This window comes from Muntiacus reevesi, chromosome 4 (genome assembly GCF_963930625.1).
Source record: "Muntiacus reevesi chromosome 4, mMunRee1.1, whole genome shotgun sequence".
Lineage (NCBI taxonomy): Eukaryota > Metazoa > Chordata > Mammalia > Artiodactyla > Cervidae > Muntiacus > Muntiacus reevesi.
This window is the reverse complement of record NC_089252.1, coordinates 102,540,523-102,556,746: the sequence shown is the minus strand read 5'-3', so window position 1 is coordinate 102,556,746 and position 16,224 is coordinate 102,540,523. Positions and strand designations below refer to the sequence as shown.

At 37.9% G+C, this 16,224-nt stretch overlaps 1 protein-coding gene across 12 annotated transcripts in view; it reads right to left on the bottom strand.

The window, feature by feature from the left end:
- TASOR (transcription activation suppressor) overlaps positions 1–16,224 on the bottom strand; it is a 48,915-nt gene that overhangs the window by 8,488 nt on the left and 24,203 nt on the right. For 4 of the 12 annotated variants that reach the window (XM_065933458.1, XM_065933460.1, XM_065933463.1 and 1 more), the window contains 7 exons: positions 14,137–14,209; positions 13,976–14,047; positions 11,866–12,567; positions 7,859–8,265; positions 7,277–7,418; positions 5,834–5,893; positions 1,297–2,105 (listed from right to left, as the gene is read on the bottom strand). In XM_065933458.1, the coding sequence (XP_065789530.1) occupies positions 1,297–2,105; positions 5,834–5,893; positions 7,277–7,418; positions 7,859–8,265; positions 11,866–12,567; positions 13,976–14,047; positions 14,137–14,209 (2,265 nt within the window). Of the gene's footprint in view, positions 1–1,296; positions 2,229–5,833; positions 5,894–7,276; positions 7,419–7,858; positions 8,293–11,865; positions 12,568–13,975; positions 14,048–14,136; positions 14,210–16,224 lie in introns of all 12 variants that reach the window. The other 8 variants (XM_065933452.1, XM_065933461.1, XM_065933455.1 and 5 more) reach the window with 4 other exon arrangements.

Below are 16,224 nucleotides of genomic sequence, written 5' to 3'. Positions count from 1 at the left end.
GCTCAATGCTTAATCATACAGGGCAAAACTGCAACCAAGAAGTTCCTGATAAATCTGGTTCCATCTTCCCAAGAACTCCAGGAAATGAGTAAAGGCAACATGCTGAGCACTTGGCTGCCTTCACTTCCATGCTCTTCACCTTCCCCTGAGCACATCAAATCAAGTATGCCAACAGCAGAGATCCTCAAACTGACCAAGGCTCAGGGCAATCAAAGCATGGAGTTTCTGATGCACTCTGGGCTGTAAGTAACTTACAGTCCCTTCTGCTTTCTCTAACTAAAAAAGTAGAAGCTCATCATGGTAAGTAAATTGAAAATGAGAGGAGGTATATTTAAAAAACTAAGGCATTCCCTTTCTAAGGAAAACTAGGGCTTACTTCCCTTGTGGCTCAGCTGGTAAAGAATCCTCCTGCAATGTGGGAAACCTGGGTCTGATCCCTGGGTTGGGAAGATCCCCTGGAGAAGGGGAAGACTACCCAATCCAGTGTTCTGGCCTGGAGAATTCCATGGACTATACAGTCCACGGGGTCGCGAAGAGTCGGACATGACTGAGCCACTTTCACAAAAACAGTGACACAAACAAGGCATTCCCCGAAGGAATTAAAATGCTACACAGTTTAGTGAATACTAGTTGGCTAACTACTACCACTATTTAATTACTAGTTAACCACAAGTACAACTGTCCCATGTGTTATAAATTATGTATGTCTCTATGTGTGTGTTTTTTTTTAAATCAACTGCCTGAAATGCTAGTGCACTCCATAGCTTGAGTACAAAAATTATACCCTGCAATAAAGAATCTTTCATGATTGGGTAAGTTTTTCAGAATCATGTTTTTTGATCAATAAGGGCTATAGGGAACCCTGGCATGCCCAGGACATCAATAAACACCAAAAGATACCATCATTAGGCCATCCCGGGCGGTTTTGTTTTTCTGTCTGATTGATAAAACCCCATGAGGTACACAGTGACAACTTCATTTCTCTGCATCTCTCCCTCTGCTTCGTTAAAAAACCCAAGAAACATTTAAAATCTTTGAATCAATAATGTAAAGGTATGGCAATACATATGCAATTGGTCTTTAAAGTGAGACTATGCAAAATAAGATTCAAAATTCTAAGATGTTTAGATCACAGGTTCTGAATTTAGTTGAACTTACTAGTCTTTTACTCCACTCTGCATTAAATTATAAAAAATAATATGGTCAGCATTTAAAAAACAAAAAATCCATTTTATAGAGATCAGACTCAACAACACAAGTTTAGACAGCATTACAATTACCTTCTCATTTAGTTACCTTTATTTCTTTACAGAGCACACTCTCTTCTTCTTCATGAATATAAAATTTCACAGTATTTTTCTGGACATCTTTCATGATTTTAACCAAACTGTTAAAAACTTCAGGCTCTAACTGGCTTATAAAATTTGAAAGAGCTGGCTGGGCAGAAATGTTTACATCACTGGGCGACTTCGCGGTTTCTTTTTCTCCTGGTTCCCGGGCAGCATCACCAGGTACAGTATGATCGGAAGTCGCCACCGGCTCCGTGGCTTGATGCGGCTGGTTCACCTCTACTTCAGTTAAACCCAGAGCTGAGGAGGAATGCTGCTCATGAGAGCTGGTGTCTTTCAAAGCATCACTACCAAGTGGTTCAAGACTGTGTTTACTGCTGAAGTCGCTTGAGGAAACTGGCACGACATGCCTCCCCAGAGGACTCAGTGCTATCTTAGGACAAGACTCATTAACACTGACTGGTGGCAAATTCCCACTCTTGGCTGATGCTTTGATAATAATAGTATTTAGTTTCTCATGCAAGCCATCTACAAACTCCTGTACACCAGCTTTGGAAGTTTTAGAATATATGAACTCAGAAAGCCGTTTCATCTTCTCTTGCGTTGAAAAGATAGGTGTGGAAATTCTGCTGACATATGAAACATTCTTTTGCTTCAGAATCTCTTCTATCTTCCTGGAAAAGAGGTTGTACTCCCCTAGCACTGTCCTCTCTGTGGCCTCGCTCACTGCAGGCGGCTCTGGCGCCGGCACGCACTGCTCCTCCGTCACCACCTGGCCTGTCACCGCGTCCCCCTCAGTGGGGCCCTGCCCCGTGTCTGTAAATGGAGAGGATGGAAACTGGTGATCAGAACTCCTCGGCCTACTTATTACCCGGGGGTCGTTAGGGAAGGCCTCCTGTGGTGGCAGACACACCAGCTGTTCTTCTGGTGATTTCATACCTATACAGGAAGAGTTTACTATTACAAAAGCAATCCAATATTAATGACATCTGAAAATACAAACTCATAAATAAGGGGGGGGGGAAGGCCAGGTCAACTATATATTTAGAACAAACTATGTATTGGAAAGTAGAGTAAAAATCTCAAATAATGGTATGACCCTATCCCCGATGCACCCTTATTTTATGGCTGCCTTTTGTATTTCAGTAGCTCAAGTAACAAGTCTGAATGTTACTTTCTTTGATTACTTTTGAAGTACTCAACCAAGTGCCAATTTAACATCACTACAGTTAAGTCACTTGCTTGCTTCTGCTTCCCTACCTTTTGGTACACCTGACTCTAACGGACATGTTTTAATCAGAATAGTTAGTTGCAACAGCTTGTTCAACCCCTATAATCTTTGCAAAGTAATGCCCACTACTGTGGTTCAGCTCAGTTCAGTTCAGTTCAGCTGCTCAGTCATGTCCGACCCTTTGCGACCCCATGAATCGCAGCACGCCACTACTGTGGTAACACCTGCTTAATATGAAAACTGAGTGTAAGGCAACTGAAAGAACATCAAGCCGAAATGCTGTGGGAATAAGCTGCATTCAGGATCTAAGATAACTAATTTTATCTGTTTTCATATTTGCTCTCACATATGGGGTTGTTTACCTATGGGGTTGCATAGTGGATTTGCTACAATGTTAGGGACTTATCAGGGAAAGAAAGGCTCAATACAGGAAGAGAATATATTTCATAGCTGCATTAATAGTAATGCTTTTTGAAAGCACTTTAGTATTTGTATTTTGCTTGGAAATAATTCCAAGAGAAATCAAAATAGCTATTACCCCATTTAAGATGAAGAGATCATTAAGCTAGCTAATGCTAATGGAATTATAACTTTTGATTCTTGACAACTAGCTCAATCCGTAAGGACATAAATCCTAAATTTTTCCCCTCACAAACCCTAAATTCAACCACAGTATGTTTTTGAAACTGCATTTCAAAACAGGTACCCTAAATCTCTCTGTAAAAAACAAGGGGAAAATATATTTAACAGCAATTTATAGTAGTACTTTATTTCAGTAAAGACAAAGTTTTGTTATTTTTGTCTTCAAGTTCCTATTACATAAGTTTATCAAAAAACTACTAATTTTTCTTAAATCTTAGCCAATATTCCCTAACAGATTGCTACTACAGTATATAAAATGTTACCTCTAGATCAGAAAGTCCACACATAGTTTCAGTTTTCAAAACTGCAGTACTTTTAAGATATAGTGGAATCCCTATTAAAGTTTATACCCAGGTATAGCAGTGTAACTTCTCTATATAAAACTCAGTTTTGATTTCCCCCACATTCACACTTTTGTAAATGTTTAAACAGCTCAGCAGCATTTAGTTTATGACCTTTCTCTACCAACCCCAGTGGTTACCATGAACCACTGCACCCATTAAATACTGCAAAGGCATCTGTCAGCAGAATATGAAGACCATACAGGAGGTCTATAGGTAAAAGGGAGGGGAACAAAATATCTAGTGTACCAGTTAAGAATTACTACTGTATGAAACTGATAAACCAGAAAAATATTCAAGTTCCATAAACTAATTTAGGAATTCTGAACACATTTCTTACATCTGCACTATTGCATTTAGTAGACATATGAAATGTCAGGATGGATACATAAGAAATCTGTAACGAGGAACTCCTTGGTGTTCCAGTGGTTAGGACTTGGCCCTCTTACTGCCAGATCAGATACCTCCCTAGTTGGGGAAGTCAAGATCCCACAAGCTGTGCAGTACAGCAAACAATAAATAAGTCTGTAACTAACGTTGATTGATTGGATGAAACTACATGTGTGGTCTAGTGTTGGAAGACATTTTTTGAAGTATTTTCATACTTCTTAACATCATGTACCATGTCAAATATCTGAACTACTGAAATAAAAATTTTTAATTGCACCCCATAAAACAAACAGTTAGGGAGGACATTTAAAAACTTCTGAAGGGAAAATGGAAGGCTTCTGAATGGTTTATTATTAAAAATACTTGAAATACATTCTCCCAGAGTTTTCTGCTATTCAAGAAGCTTATTCCTGAAGGGCTATGGATAAAGGAAATGTTTTTAAATCGAAATATAACTTAAATTCATTTGGGGAATTTTCCAATTTAGTTTATTAAAAAACTAAACCAAATCCTTTTTGAAAATGCAAATAATCACCATCTATTTTGTACAGATTCCCTCATATTTTTATTAAGATCAAAAACTTCATTATTTTAAAAATGTCTTCATAAATGATTTAAAAGAAATACACATCAGTGTCATAACAGTACGTTTTCTACTATCACTCAAGCATTGCGGCACTTTGGCTTTTAAGTGCAAGAGTAGTGAGTTCGCTAAAGGTAACATCATTGGGATTTTTATACTTATAACAACAAAATATGAAGATGGTATGTCAAATAAAGACTGCAGATGATGATGGATCATTCTGAGACATAAACAAGATACCTGACTTCTCCCAATAAGAAAGAATTACTGATAGAAGCAAAACACAGATGAGTCCCAGACATAAAGTTGTGTAAAAGGGCCAAAACCAAAAGAGTGTAGGTTCCATCTACCTTAAATTCAAAAGCAGGTCAAACTAATCTATGCTGAAAGAAGGAACGAAATGGTTATTGTTTGGGGCAGGGAGAATACTGACTGGGAGGATGCAGAAGAAAGCCTTCTGGGGTACTGAAAAGGTTCGACATACTGATTTGGGTGGCAGTCACCTAAGTGTTTACATATGTAAAAATTCATCATGTTGTAAAGATTTATGCACTTTCCTGTATGTCATATATCTATTCTTCCTACTTTCTGTCCCCCACACCCCCAATTGTCTTTTCATAGGAGGAGACAAAGATCTTGCAGAAAACTATTAACTCAGTCTTTTTCTTTTTTACCCCCAAAGACAGGAATAACCACAAAGATCTACTAAAATTAGTCACTTAGCTCTTCTTCCAAACAGAAAAAACAATACAAGGTTTCTGAAAGAGTAAGATAAAATCAAACAAACAAAAAAAAATCCAGACCAAATTCCAAGCAAGAAGAGTCTGCCTGTGGCCAGCTGCCAAGGTACTGAACTGAGTTCAGACAAAAGAGACTGTCTTCCAGGCACCTACTATACAACAAGCTAATCAGTAATACCTGTACATACTTCTCTTACTATCTGTAGAAATTAGTTTTACAAATAGAAGAATTCAGTCAAAGAAATATAAGACTAGGAATAATGTACCTAAAAGATACATGGCCTCACCTCCTCATATTTTTTTAATTTAAGAGAAACCTGAAGACTGCTTCTGTAGAAATGGATTAAGAAAAACATTCTGGTCTTTCCAAATTCTTATATCAGACAGAACCTACTGTACAAGAAAAAAATTTAATCTGTGAATATTCAGTGACTCCCTTGAATACATTCTTTATATAAGAATATTTTATATAAATGAGTGAATATTTTAAATACAGTAGTGTCCAAATTTTCAGTAATTAACAGATTTAAACTGACGCCCTCCTGACAGATGACCAGAACTGTAGTAGCAATTCTGAAGAAGGGCACATCGAGGAAAAGCAAAGAGAGCCTTCTTACCTGCTGTTTGTTTCTCACCATGTTTTCCCAGCTGGTCTTCTGGGCTTCTGGCATTCCCTCCTGAGGGAAAGTATCCATTAGATTTGTACACTCTCTTCAAATACTGGTGACAACCTTTTAAAGCACCTTTCCAATAACCCCAAATGCTAACAAATCCAAGTATTCCTTCGTGCACCTAAAATAATCCTGAAGGGTCATTAAGAAATGGGAAGTTGCTTTCTTTCCCCTTCAGGTGATGATGGAATATCAACACCTAGATGTCGTGCCTTCAAATGACTCTGAAACCAACTATGAAGGTGTCTAAGTGAGGAACCTTAGGATAAGCACCTTGGACAGACTACTTCCTTATTCGATTTGTCCAACTCAAACCAATTTCTCCAGCTGTTGCTCTATTATCACTTCTGGGCCTTGTGCCTGCTCTATAAGGTACCAAGCAGATAAAGGTGCTGAAGCCCACAGAAACTCATCAAGTTTTTAGAAATTCTTCAGAGTCCTTAGAGGTCTCAGTAGCTTTTAGGTCATAAGCCAGTCTGCTTTCGAGCAAAAATTGGTTTTTGTCTTCTTTTTAAAGGTTAAATAAAGATCAAGGAATGGAATACATGTGCCCTGGACATATTTCCCCAAATGCTTAGCTAACAATGATGAATAAAAACTTGGAATATTAATAGTATCTGTATGTGTGTGTGTTTATGTGTTTGCACAGAGAAATTAGAACACTGCAAAATGATCTTTCAACATCTGCTAAACTAGTGATAAAGAACCCGCCTGCCAACGCAGGAGACCTAAGAGACATGAGTTCAATCCCTGGGTTGGGAAGATCCCCTACAGGAGGGCGTGGCAACCCACAACCATAGGGTCTCAAAGAGTCGGACATAAATGAAGCAACTTAGCATGCTCGCAAACTATTTTTGCCCTGCTATAAGCTTTATAAGGTTCTATAAGCTTTGTAGGGATATTTACATTTAATCATTTCAGGCCATTCTCTACAATGATCCAATTTCTTGAAAATAACCCAATATTAAGTAAGAACTCTATTGATTTCTTTCCAAAAGATGAACCTTAACATCAACACTTCTTAGATGATAGTTTGTGAAGTTTAGTAATTTGTGAAGACAGCATTTAATTGGCTGCCCAAAGACTCTCATTCATCTCTGTAGCTACCTCACCTTATTAAAAACCCAATTCCTGCCAACAATTTTCATTTGCAAGTTGCATGTTCAACTCGAAAGAAGTATATTTTAAATCTTTCTCTTTTCAATAGGCTCTTTTGCAGATACTGACCAAGAACACAGCAACACTCAATGATGAATATCACAATGCTCAAAATAAGACACTGAAGATATCAGAGCCAAATAAGCCAAGAATTTCCGAGGTGAAACCCTTCAGGAAACTACTCCCTAAGTAAAACCAAGCAAACCTAAGTCCCAGTGTACTTGTTCTTACCTGTAATTGGAATCAGTTTCCAATGTATTTCAGTCTCTTCAACATTATTTGACTTAGATTGTCTATGGAATCCATGTTCAATGTGAACAGTAGGACACAAACTGCAATCTTCAAAATTATTCATACTAATTAAATTTGGATCCTAAAAATTAAGAGTACACATTCAATACCTTTCTTTTCAACTAATTTTAAAGTCAAGAATGAACACCTTTTTTTAACAGCAAATGCTCAAACCTCAATCTAATTACAAATGAGTAAAATCAACACGATAAAGGTATTATGCTCTAATCTTAAACACAAGTGAGCGACCAGCACTTTCAAGCAGCTCCTGACAAAACAAGTTGTCTGGCTGTGACTTTTATCACAATGGTAAACCTTAGACTATATGGGCAGTAGCAAGAAAAACACTTGCATTCATCTCTTTGTAGCCAGGAATAACTTACAAATACTATCCGGCACAGACACTATTACTGAAATGTGTATCATTTCTTTGTGATAAAGAAAAACGAGCACACCCACCATCTCCCTTTCACACAAATATTCACAAAAGCAAACAAAGATAATCCAATTATAGAGGCTTACTTCTTTCAAGTGGAATTTATGGTCAGTGCCTACTTCACTGGTAGAAACACCAACAGGATACTTCAAAGATGATGGATCAATGTCTAGCAATGGGCTCTGAGTATCCTTAAAACGTGCATTTTCGATTTTTGCACCAGTAGACTGCTCATATTCTTTCTTATCCAGGGTAGAGCTCAACTCATACTCATGCTTTTGCCTCATCTCTTCATAGGCATCATCAGAGCTCAATCCTAAGGCCTTGTTGACTGTATCTGTCAGGGATGCATCAGAATGACGTGCATTTGCTAGTGTTTCTGACAGCCAATTAAACAGCCTATGGATGTCAGCAACGCCAGAGTTAGAGATATCCTGCTGCTGCCGTCTCAAGTCAGCTTCATGCCCAAGTGAGCCAACAGGCTGTGAGGACTCTGAAGGAAAGAAGAAAGAGCCATCTCCTACAGTTTGGAAGCCAAGCATAAAAATTTTTTAAAAATAAATATATATAGATACATACACCTAAAATTTAATTATAACTTGACATTTATAGGCAAGAACTCAATCAAATCACCTGTTATGAGTTTACAAGTATATCCACCCCTTACTTTCCAAACATGACTGATTCTAAAATTTTGCACACAGGTCAAAATTCCCATTTAATGAGGTTTATCTTCATCATGTATCGAAAATTCTATTAAGAAATGAGCTCAGATATCATGTTGGTAATGTGGATAATACATATAAATAACTGTACTGTAGTTACCTTAAACTCTACCACCAAAATCCTAAAAATCAACGAGATACTTGACAACAGAAAAATACCTATCCTTACTGTTTTGCAAAGTGTTCAAGCAAGGTATGCAGAGTACACTTAAACCCATGACTTTGATTTTGATCTCTCCCGTAACATTTTGTACTAACCTTATAACCTAAACTTTATCTTAAATGACTAGATTACTTAATTCATAACAAAGCTGAGGTATTAAGAGATGCAAAATAAAATTTAAAAAAAAAGATGCAAAATCATCCCAAAGAAATCTACACCAATCTTACAATAAAAACAAAAACTATTAGGAGAGAAAACATATCAGACATGGCTTCAAGCAAGTATAAATCTGGGTTATATGCACCACCAATATATTTAAAAACTTGTAAAGAGAGTAGACATTCAGAAACTCACGTGCTTTAATACTTAAAGAGAGTAAAGCTAGGGTAGATGTTGCAATTTAGGAGTGCATAATATACCACAGTCCCCCAAAATGAGAAACAGGGTACATACTGTACCTGATTATACGAAATTACAGAGAAGGTAAAATAATCTAGAGACAGAAAGCAGACCAGCAATGGAGTGCAAAGAGACAAATTCAAAGAAAGACAAGGCAACGTTTGGAGGTAATGAGAATATCCTATATGTTGGAGTGGGAATAACAAGCTATAAAAAACTGATCAAAGTGTGTACTTAAATGAGTACACTGTATGTAAATCATACTTTAAAAAGTTGATATTAGAGGGGGTAGGGGAAAAAGAAGTGGAGGACTTCCCTGGTGGCACAGTGGAGAAGAATCCACCTGCCAAAGCAGGGGACACGTGTTTGATCCCTGGTCTGGTAAGATCCCACACGCCATGGAGAAACTAAGCCCATATGCCCCAACTACAAAGCCTGCCTGCTGCAACTACTGAAGCCCATGTGCCTGGGCCTGAGCTCTACAAGAGAAACCACCACAATGAGAAGACCCACACTGCAACTAGAGAGTAGCCCTTGCTTTCCGCAACTAGAGAAAGCCTGCACACTGCAATGAAAGATGCAGCACATCCAAAAATAAATAAACAAAAATAAACAAATAAATAAAATTTAAAAAAAATAAAGTAAGCTCACCACCAAATCAAGACCAGCATATTTTAAAAGTTAGAATCCTACTTTTAAATCTTTACTTTCAGAATCAGAAATAAAGTGTGCAAAATGACTATAAATGAACACAAGTGAGGAATGCCTAGCCATGCCCGTCTGATGTCACTAGTTCTGCTTTAACCATTCTATCCGTCTCCCCAGCCCCCCTTCCCTGTTTCTCCGTTGGTCCACTATAACTAGCATGGCTTTCCCACCATTTTAATTTTTGATAAAGCCTGGTTTCCCCAAGTATTTTTCCACATCTACAAATTAGCCACTTATCTGCTAAAATGGTGCCAAATTTTAACTATCTTGCCCATTATGTGTTCACTGCTAGGAAATAGGAATGACGCTTAACAGTCAGTCGAAAGTGACTTCAAACATGGATCAGTGAACTACGTAACTTTAGATAAAATTATTTAACTTCTAAGATGGTTTTCTTTACCTGTAAAATAAGGATAATAATGTCTACCAATCAAGAGCTAAATGAGTCTACACACATAAAGCAGCTAGCAAACAGCAAGCACTTAACTCTCAAGAGAGAAGTCAACAGTAATGATAGACAGTATGGATCAGTAAACACCATCAGGTTCAGAACAGAGCAGAAAACCAGCAGAAGGGAAAGGCGATGAAAAGTATCAAGGAACAGAACAGCCAGAAAGCTAAGGAGGGATCGCAACTGCAAAGACACAAGGATTGAAAGAAATGAAAGATGCTTTGTGGGAAAATAAAAAAGTACCAGGCTGACCATTACGTATTCAGAGAAGAGTGTCTGTTGGGGAGAGTGGGAAACAGGGCTACTCAGGCTGGACAAGGCCAGGCTATAACAAAGCCTTGAAAGGCAAATACAGAAGCTGAGACGGTTCGCAAATTAGTAAAACAATACTGAGAAGAACATGATACTGAAATTAGCGTTAATAAAAAGTAAAAAATAAAAAAAATTAAAAAAAAAAGAAATGAACTTAGCGTTAGAAGCAAGGAAGGCCACCCAGTACAGGGTCAAGGATGAAACACTAGAAAGAGAGAAAACAGATCAAGTGAAGAAAAAACCATGAAAGTTCTGAAAAGAACAGCACTGTCAAAAAGAACTTTCTGCAGTGACGAAATGTCCTCCACCTGTGCTGTTCAGAACAACAGTGTTGGTGGTGAAATGTAGCTGGTATATAATACAGGAAATGAATTTCTATTTCAATCAATTCAAATTTAAATCATTTAATCTTAAACTGAATAGTGGAGGAAGAGAGAAAGTAAAGGAGCACAGAGGAGTGAAAAGTGACTGAGGTTACAGACTGATTAGAGAACAATATAATACGGGCACTAACCCAGTCAGTTCCGAGACATCCTGAATTAGAAAACACGTGAGTGAAGCTGCTTAGTAAGAAACAGGAGGAGGACAGTCAGATCTACTGTAATTAACAAAAATAGCAGCAGTACAAAATGTACTGAATGCAAAGGAACACATTTCATGCTGATAGACTAGCAGTGTTAAATATCTAGATGAAAAGATCCTTTAAATTACTAGTAATACTGAAACATTTAAGAGAAGAATTTGTCTTTTTCTGTCACCTAAAAACAACAAAAATAGAAAAAATAAAAACCCAAACAAATTACTGGACTCCTAGGATGGGAAAAAGAGTGTGCATCTAAGAAATTTTTTAAAGCTCAGAAGGCTCTTTTCATTAATGAACATTCTAAAAGAACTCAATATTCAATTTTGTACTTTTCCAATTATAAAAGTAAAGAAATAATTAAAGGGAAGCAGCTCCAATTAGGAAGGTGATAGCTGAACATACTTTATTTTCTTATTTTAGCCTCAAGTGACACAATTCAGAAATCTGATATAGAAAGACAAGAACTGGCAAATATTTTCTGTAAAGGATCAGAGAGTAAATATTTTAGGCTTTGGGGACCATACAATCTGTCTCAAACTGTGCCATTATGGTGTAAAAGCAGCTAAATACACATAAACAAATAGGTATGGCTGTATTCCTATAAAATCTCCTTTAGAAAAACAGGGACTGGCTGGATTGGCTCTCAAGCTGTAATTTGCAAACCCTTGTTATGAGGAGAAAAGATAGAAACTACTTAACTATGTTTTTGGTTGTTACTTTTACACTATATAAAAGCAATTCTGATATTTTACCTTCATACAGTTGGCAATTTTCAGATAAATTACTGGTTTTGGCGAGCTTTCTCGTATTTTCAGGTAGATCCTCAAGCTTCCTCTTCAAGACAGTTTTGCTTCTCGTATCTTCTGTGTCTGAATCCCCACCCACATTTTTTTTCTTACACTGAATTAAATTAATTAATTCTTTGACTCTGTCCTTATCATAATCCAAAGAGTGAGATGACTTCTGCTTTCCAGATAAAACAGTTTCACCCCTTGAGTTATTTCGTTTTCCAAATTTCATTTTTGTACCATTCACTTCTTCTTCTTGGCCTTCATAATCTGAAAGTGGACTAAACTGTTGAAGTTTTCTATTTTCTTCAAATAGCTCTTTTAATTTATAAATAGGTAACTGATACATTTCAGGTCGAAAAATATAGGTATGCAAACAATTATCAATATGGGATTTATTTTTTGGAGCTGAATATAAGAATTTTTTATCATCTAATCGTGAATCATATGGAAACATGATAAACTCTCGTTTACCTGAACCAAAACCTCTCTTAAAAAATTCACTTACATACTTCTCAACAACAGAATGAAAATTTATAGTATTTATATTTTTGAATTCCTTTCGACACTGAATCAAAGCAAACTGTAAAAACTGAGTTATTTTTAACACATCTGACATGCTCTCATGTTTCTCCTGAGGTGCTGCACTGGTTGAGCCTTTTTGTGCTGTAAACAAACAAAAAAAGCAAACCATGTTAGTAATCAAGAAACCAGACAAGTACAGATCTACATACTGTCAAAGCAGTGTAACGACACCCATACATTAGTGGTGGACCAAACCAGTATGTACCTTAATGAAAAATGAAAGTGAAAGTCACTCAGTCATGTCTGACTTTTTGCAACCCCATCGACTATACAGTCCACGGAATTCTCTACGCCAGAATACTGGAGTGGGGAGCCTTTCCCTTCTCCAGGGGATCTCCCCAACCCAGGGACTCAAACCCAGGTCTCCCGCATTGCGGGTGGGTTCTTTAGCAGCTGAACCACAAGGGAAGTCCAAGTATACTGGAGCAGGTAGCCTATCCCTTCTCCAAGGGATTTTCCTGACCCAGGAATCGAATTGGGGTCTCCTGCATGGCAGGTGGATTATTTACCAACTGAGCTATCAGGGAAGTTCATATGTATCCTAACATAGATATGTTAACAAGAATACACAAATAGCATGCCTCTAAGCCCAGGAGCATAAAATGGGCCAATAAGACACTAGAACATGAAAATTACGGAATATTATTTTTAAAGGGAAGAACACCTGCCCTTTGAAGATCCTTGTCATGTCCCTAGGCATCAACTACTGGCAAGCAAAATACACAGAGAAACGGAGAAAAAGGGTAAAATCTGAGGTTCCAAGAAAGACAGTCCTGCAAATGACCATGACGTCACTCCTTCCTGTTTTAACATAACAGACTTAACTTTACATGAACTCTATCCCCATAAGCAGACAGGCAGGCACTGAATTGCTACAATTGAGAATCCCTCTCTTCTTTTGTTTGCCATATGCCCCAGGTCTTGAAGGATCTTGGGTCCCCTATCAGGGACTGAATCCGGCTCCTCAGGAGTGAAAACAGAGTCCTGACAAGTGAACTGCCAGGAAACTTCCATGAATCTCACTTTTAATCTAACAGTGAGAACTTTACCTTAACACAGCATTATTAATACACCATTAGAAATGGTGACTAGAAAAATTTCTCTAAAACAGTGTGAAGATTCTTCTTAATTTTGAATGGTCCAATATGTAACCTAGTGCATGATACACTTAACGTTACTAAAATTTGAATGCAAAAATGAACTAAGCTTAAAAAAAAATCTTAGAAATCCTGAAAACCTAAGCTATATTACTGTAACAATTTCAATCAATGTTTAGTGAAAACACTGATAAAAACCAAAATAATTTTTTATTGTTAGAAAAAAAAAAGTCATATAATTTGTGTTTTATATTGTTAATACCTCTTAATATCTCCATTATTTCCCAAAACATGGTGTAAGAAAGTCAAAATGCTTACTGAGTTAACCTGAAAATTTGCACTAAAATGCAGTTATCTATATGTAACTAGATTTAGATAGCCAATGAACTTACAAGGAACTATTCCTCTAGGTTCTTGAAATAGAAACAAAGCATGTAAGACTCGAGGCTTAGCAGTTTGATGTTCTAAAAAAAAAAACAGAAATTCATTAGCAATATGTATTAACTTTGAAAAAGTTAAAGGAAAATCATAAAAAATTAAAGAGATCACCTACCATATGGAGGAACCATTTGATAAGGAGAGAGAAGAAAAAGGTATCCTCGGTCTCCCAAAGGTTTAACAAGAACCTGCATTTTTGGAAGAAGGAAAAAGTTGAATCTGCTTTATTATTCACCAGAAGGCAGAAACATAGCAAGCAGTTCCTACTAATTGCAAGGAAAGCAAAAAGTTTTTATCTTTTTAAGGAAAAGTACTGCTACTGAATTAGAGAAAAACCCTACCAATACTCTGTAAACCGGATTCCAACTAATTAAGAATTCCTTAAGTTTTCACAGTTTTAATGAGAAAATATTACTGAAAGAATTCTAAGTAACTGCTAAATCAATTAGCTGGTTTTTCCTTGAAACTAATAGAACCAAACAAAAACTAAAACTTCAAATATTTTCCTCAGCAATTCAGAAGCCATGTTAAAAACTGCCAAGGTGGCGTGCTACATATTGGAGACATGAAACAAGTAGGATCAAATTGCTGCCTTTCAAGAGTTCAGGCTAATTTCAAATGCAAAGTGTTGCTATAATCTATTTCTTCACATATTTAATGAACATCTTTCACATGTAAAGTAATCCTGCCTTACCAGAGATAAAGTGAGACAAGCAGCACAAGATCCTTGATCAAAAGAAGTTTTTAACTGGGTGGTGAAAGTAACACAAGAAATATCAATAATTAGATAGACAGGAAAGGTCTTCAGAAGTTTTACAAAGCAACAGAAAGGGAAAACATATTTAGAGTGTATGGGAGGTGGAGTTCAAAGGATGGGTACATTGCCAAGGGCCTAAGATTGTGGGAAAGAAATTTCAATAGAGGCAACATCACGAGGAAAGGCAGAGTTACAACATGATGGACAATTTGCAGGCATCAGAGTACTTACAACTAGCAAAGGGTAAGTAGAGACTAGGAGAAACATTAAGACAAATCTAGAAAGAAAGATCAAGGGCGAGATTGTAAGACAAAAATGCCAAGTTAGCCAGAAATGCCCTGGAGAGTATACCCTTATGAGCTGAAGTGTTTCCGTAAAAAATAGAGAAAACTTGATAGCACTGGAGGAAAAAAAACAACATAATGAGAAGAACTCAGTTCACCAACTACTGCAATAGTTCACAGTATTTTTTGGATTAAAGAAAGGGTATACTCAGTAAAGGAAGAACTGAGTATGGCAGCAGAATGCAAAGGGACTCTGGATTCTGGAAGAAAACTTGTGCTACGTAAATTTCCATGACACAACTCCAGTAAACTAAGTCTGTGTAAGAACCACTAAAGGGCTAAAGTGATTATGCTACCATTTAATAAAAGCACTGCTTGAAAACCCAAAAGTACAGTGGACAACACATCTGCAAAATTTGTTTCAGATTTAGAAACGAACAGAGATAAATCTGTTGTTTTTCGATTGCATCCAAGTACTGCATTTCAGACTGTCTTGTTGACTATGATGGCTACTCCATTTCTTCTAAGGGATTCTTGCCCACAGTAGTAGATATAATGGTCATCTGAGTCAAGTTCACCCATTCCAGTCCATTTTAGTTCGCTCTGTGGCACAATGGATAGTGCATTGGAATTCTTGCCGGGGTGTGGTTATTCAAATGTTGTGGTTTCGAGTCCCACCAGAGTCGAATTTTGACGTCTCCTCCTTCACTTCCATACAAAGGGGAAAAACAAGCTCCAATTCCATTTTCAAGACTTAACCAAGAATACTTGCTGAAAGAGGACTCTATCGTGTGTTTCTGGCTAGTTACACAACCTGGGGACGCTGGAGGCACCTCGGCAGTGGCGGCTCACGCTCTTGCCGACCACAGCCCGGGGTTGTGCGCAGCTTTGTAAAGCCTTGGGGGGCAGCCGACCCCGCCCTCCCCATCCCCACCCCCCCCTTTCCTACCTCGGGCCCCTCTCCCGTTACCGCCCCCACGCAGCCACCTCGCCCTGGCGGCCGCGGCCTCCCTCGGTGGGGGCTGTTGGTCTCTCCCCACCCCCGAGGCCAGCTCGGAGTCCTGCGGGCGTCGCCCCACTTGTGTGGGCAACCCCTCGCCACCCGCTCCGGACCTGGTTGCCCCGGGTGCTCGTCTGTTTCAGATTTAAAACCTTAAAATGT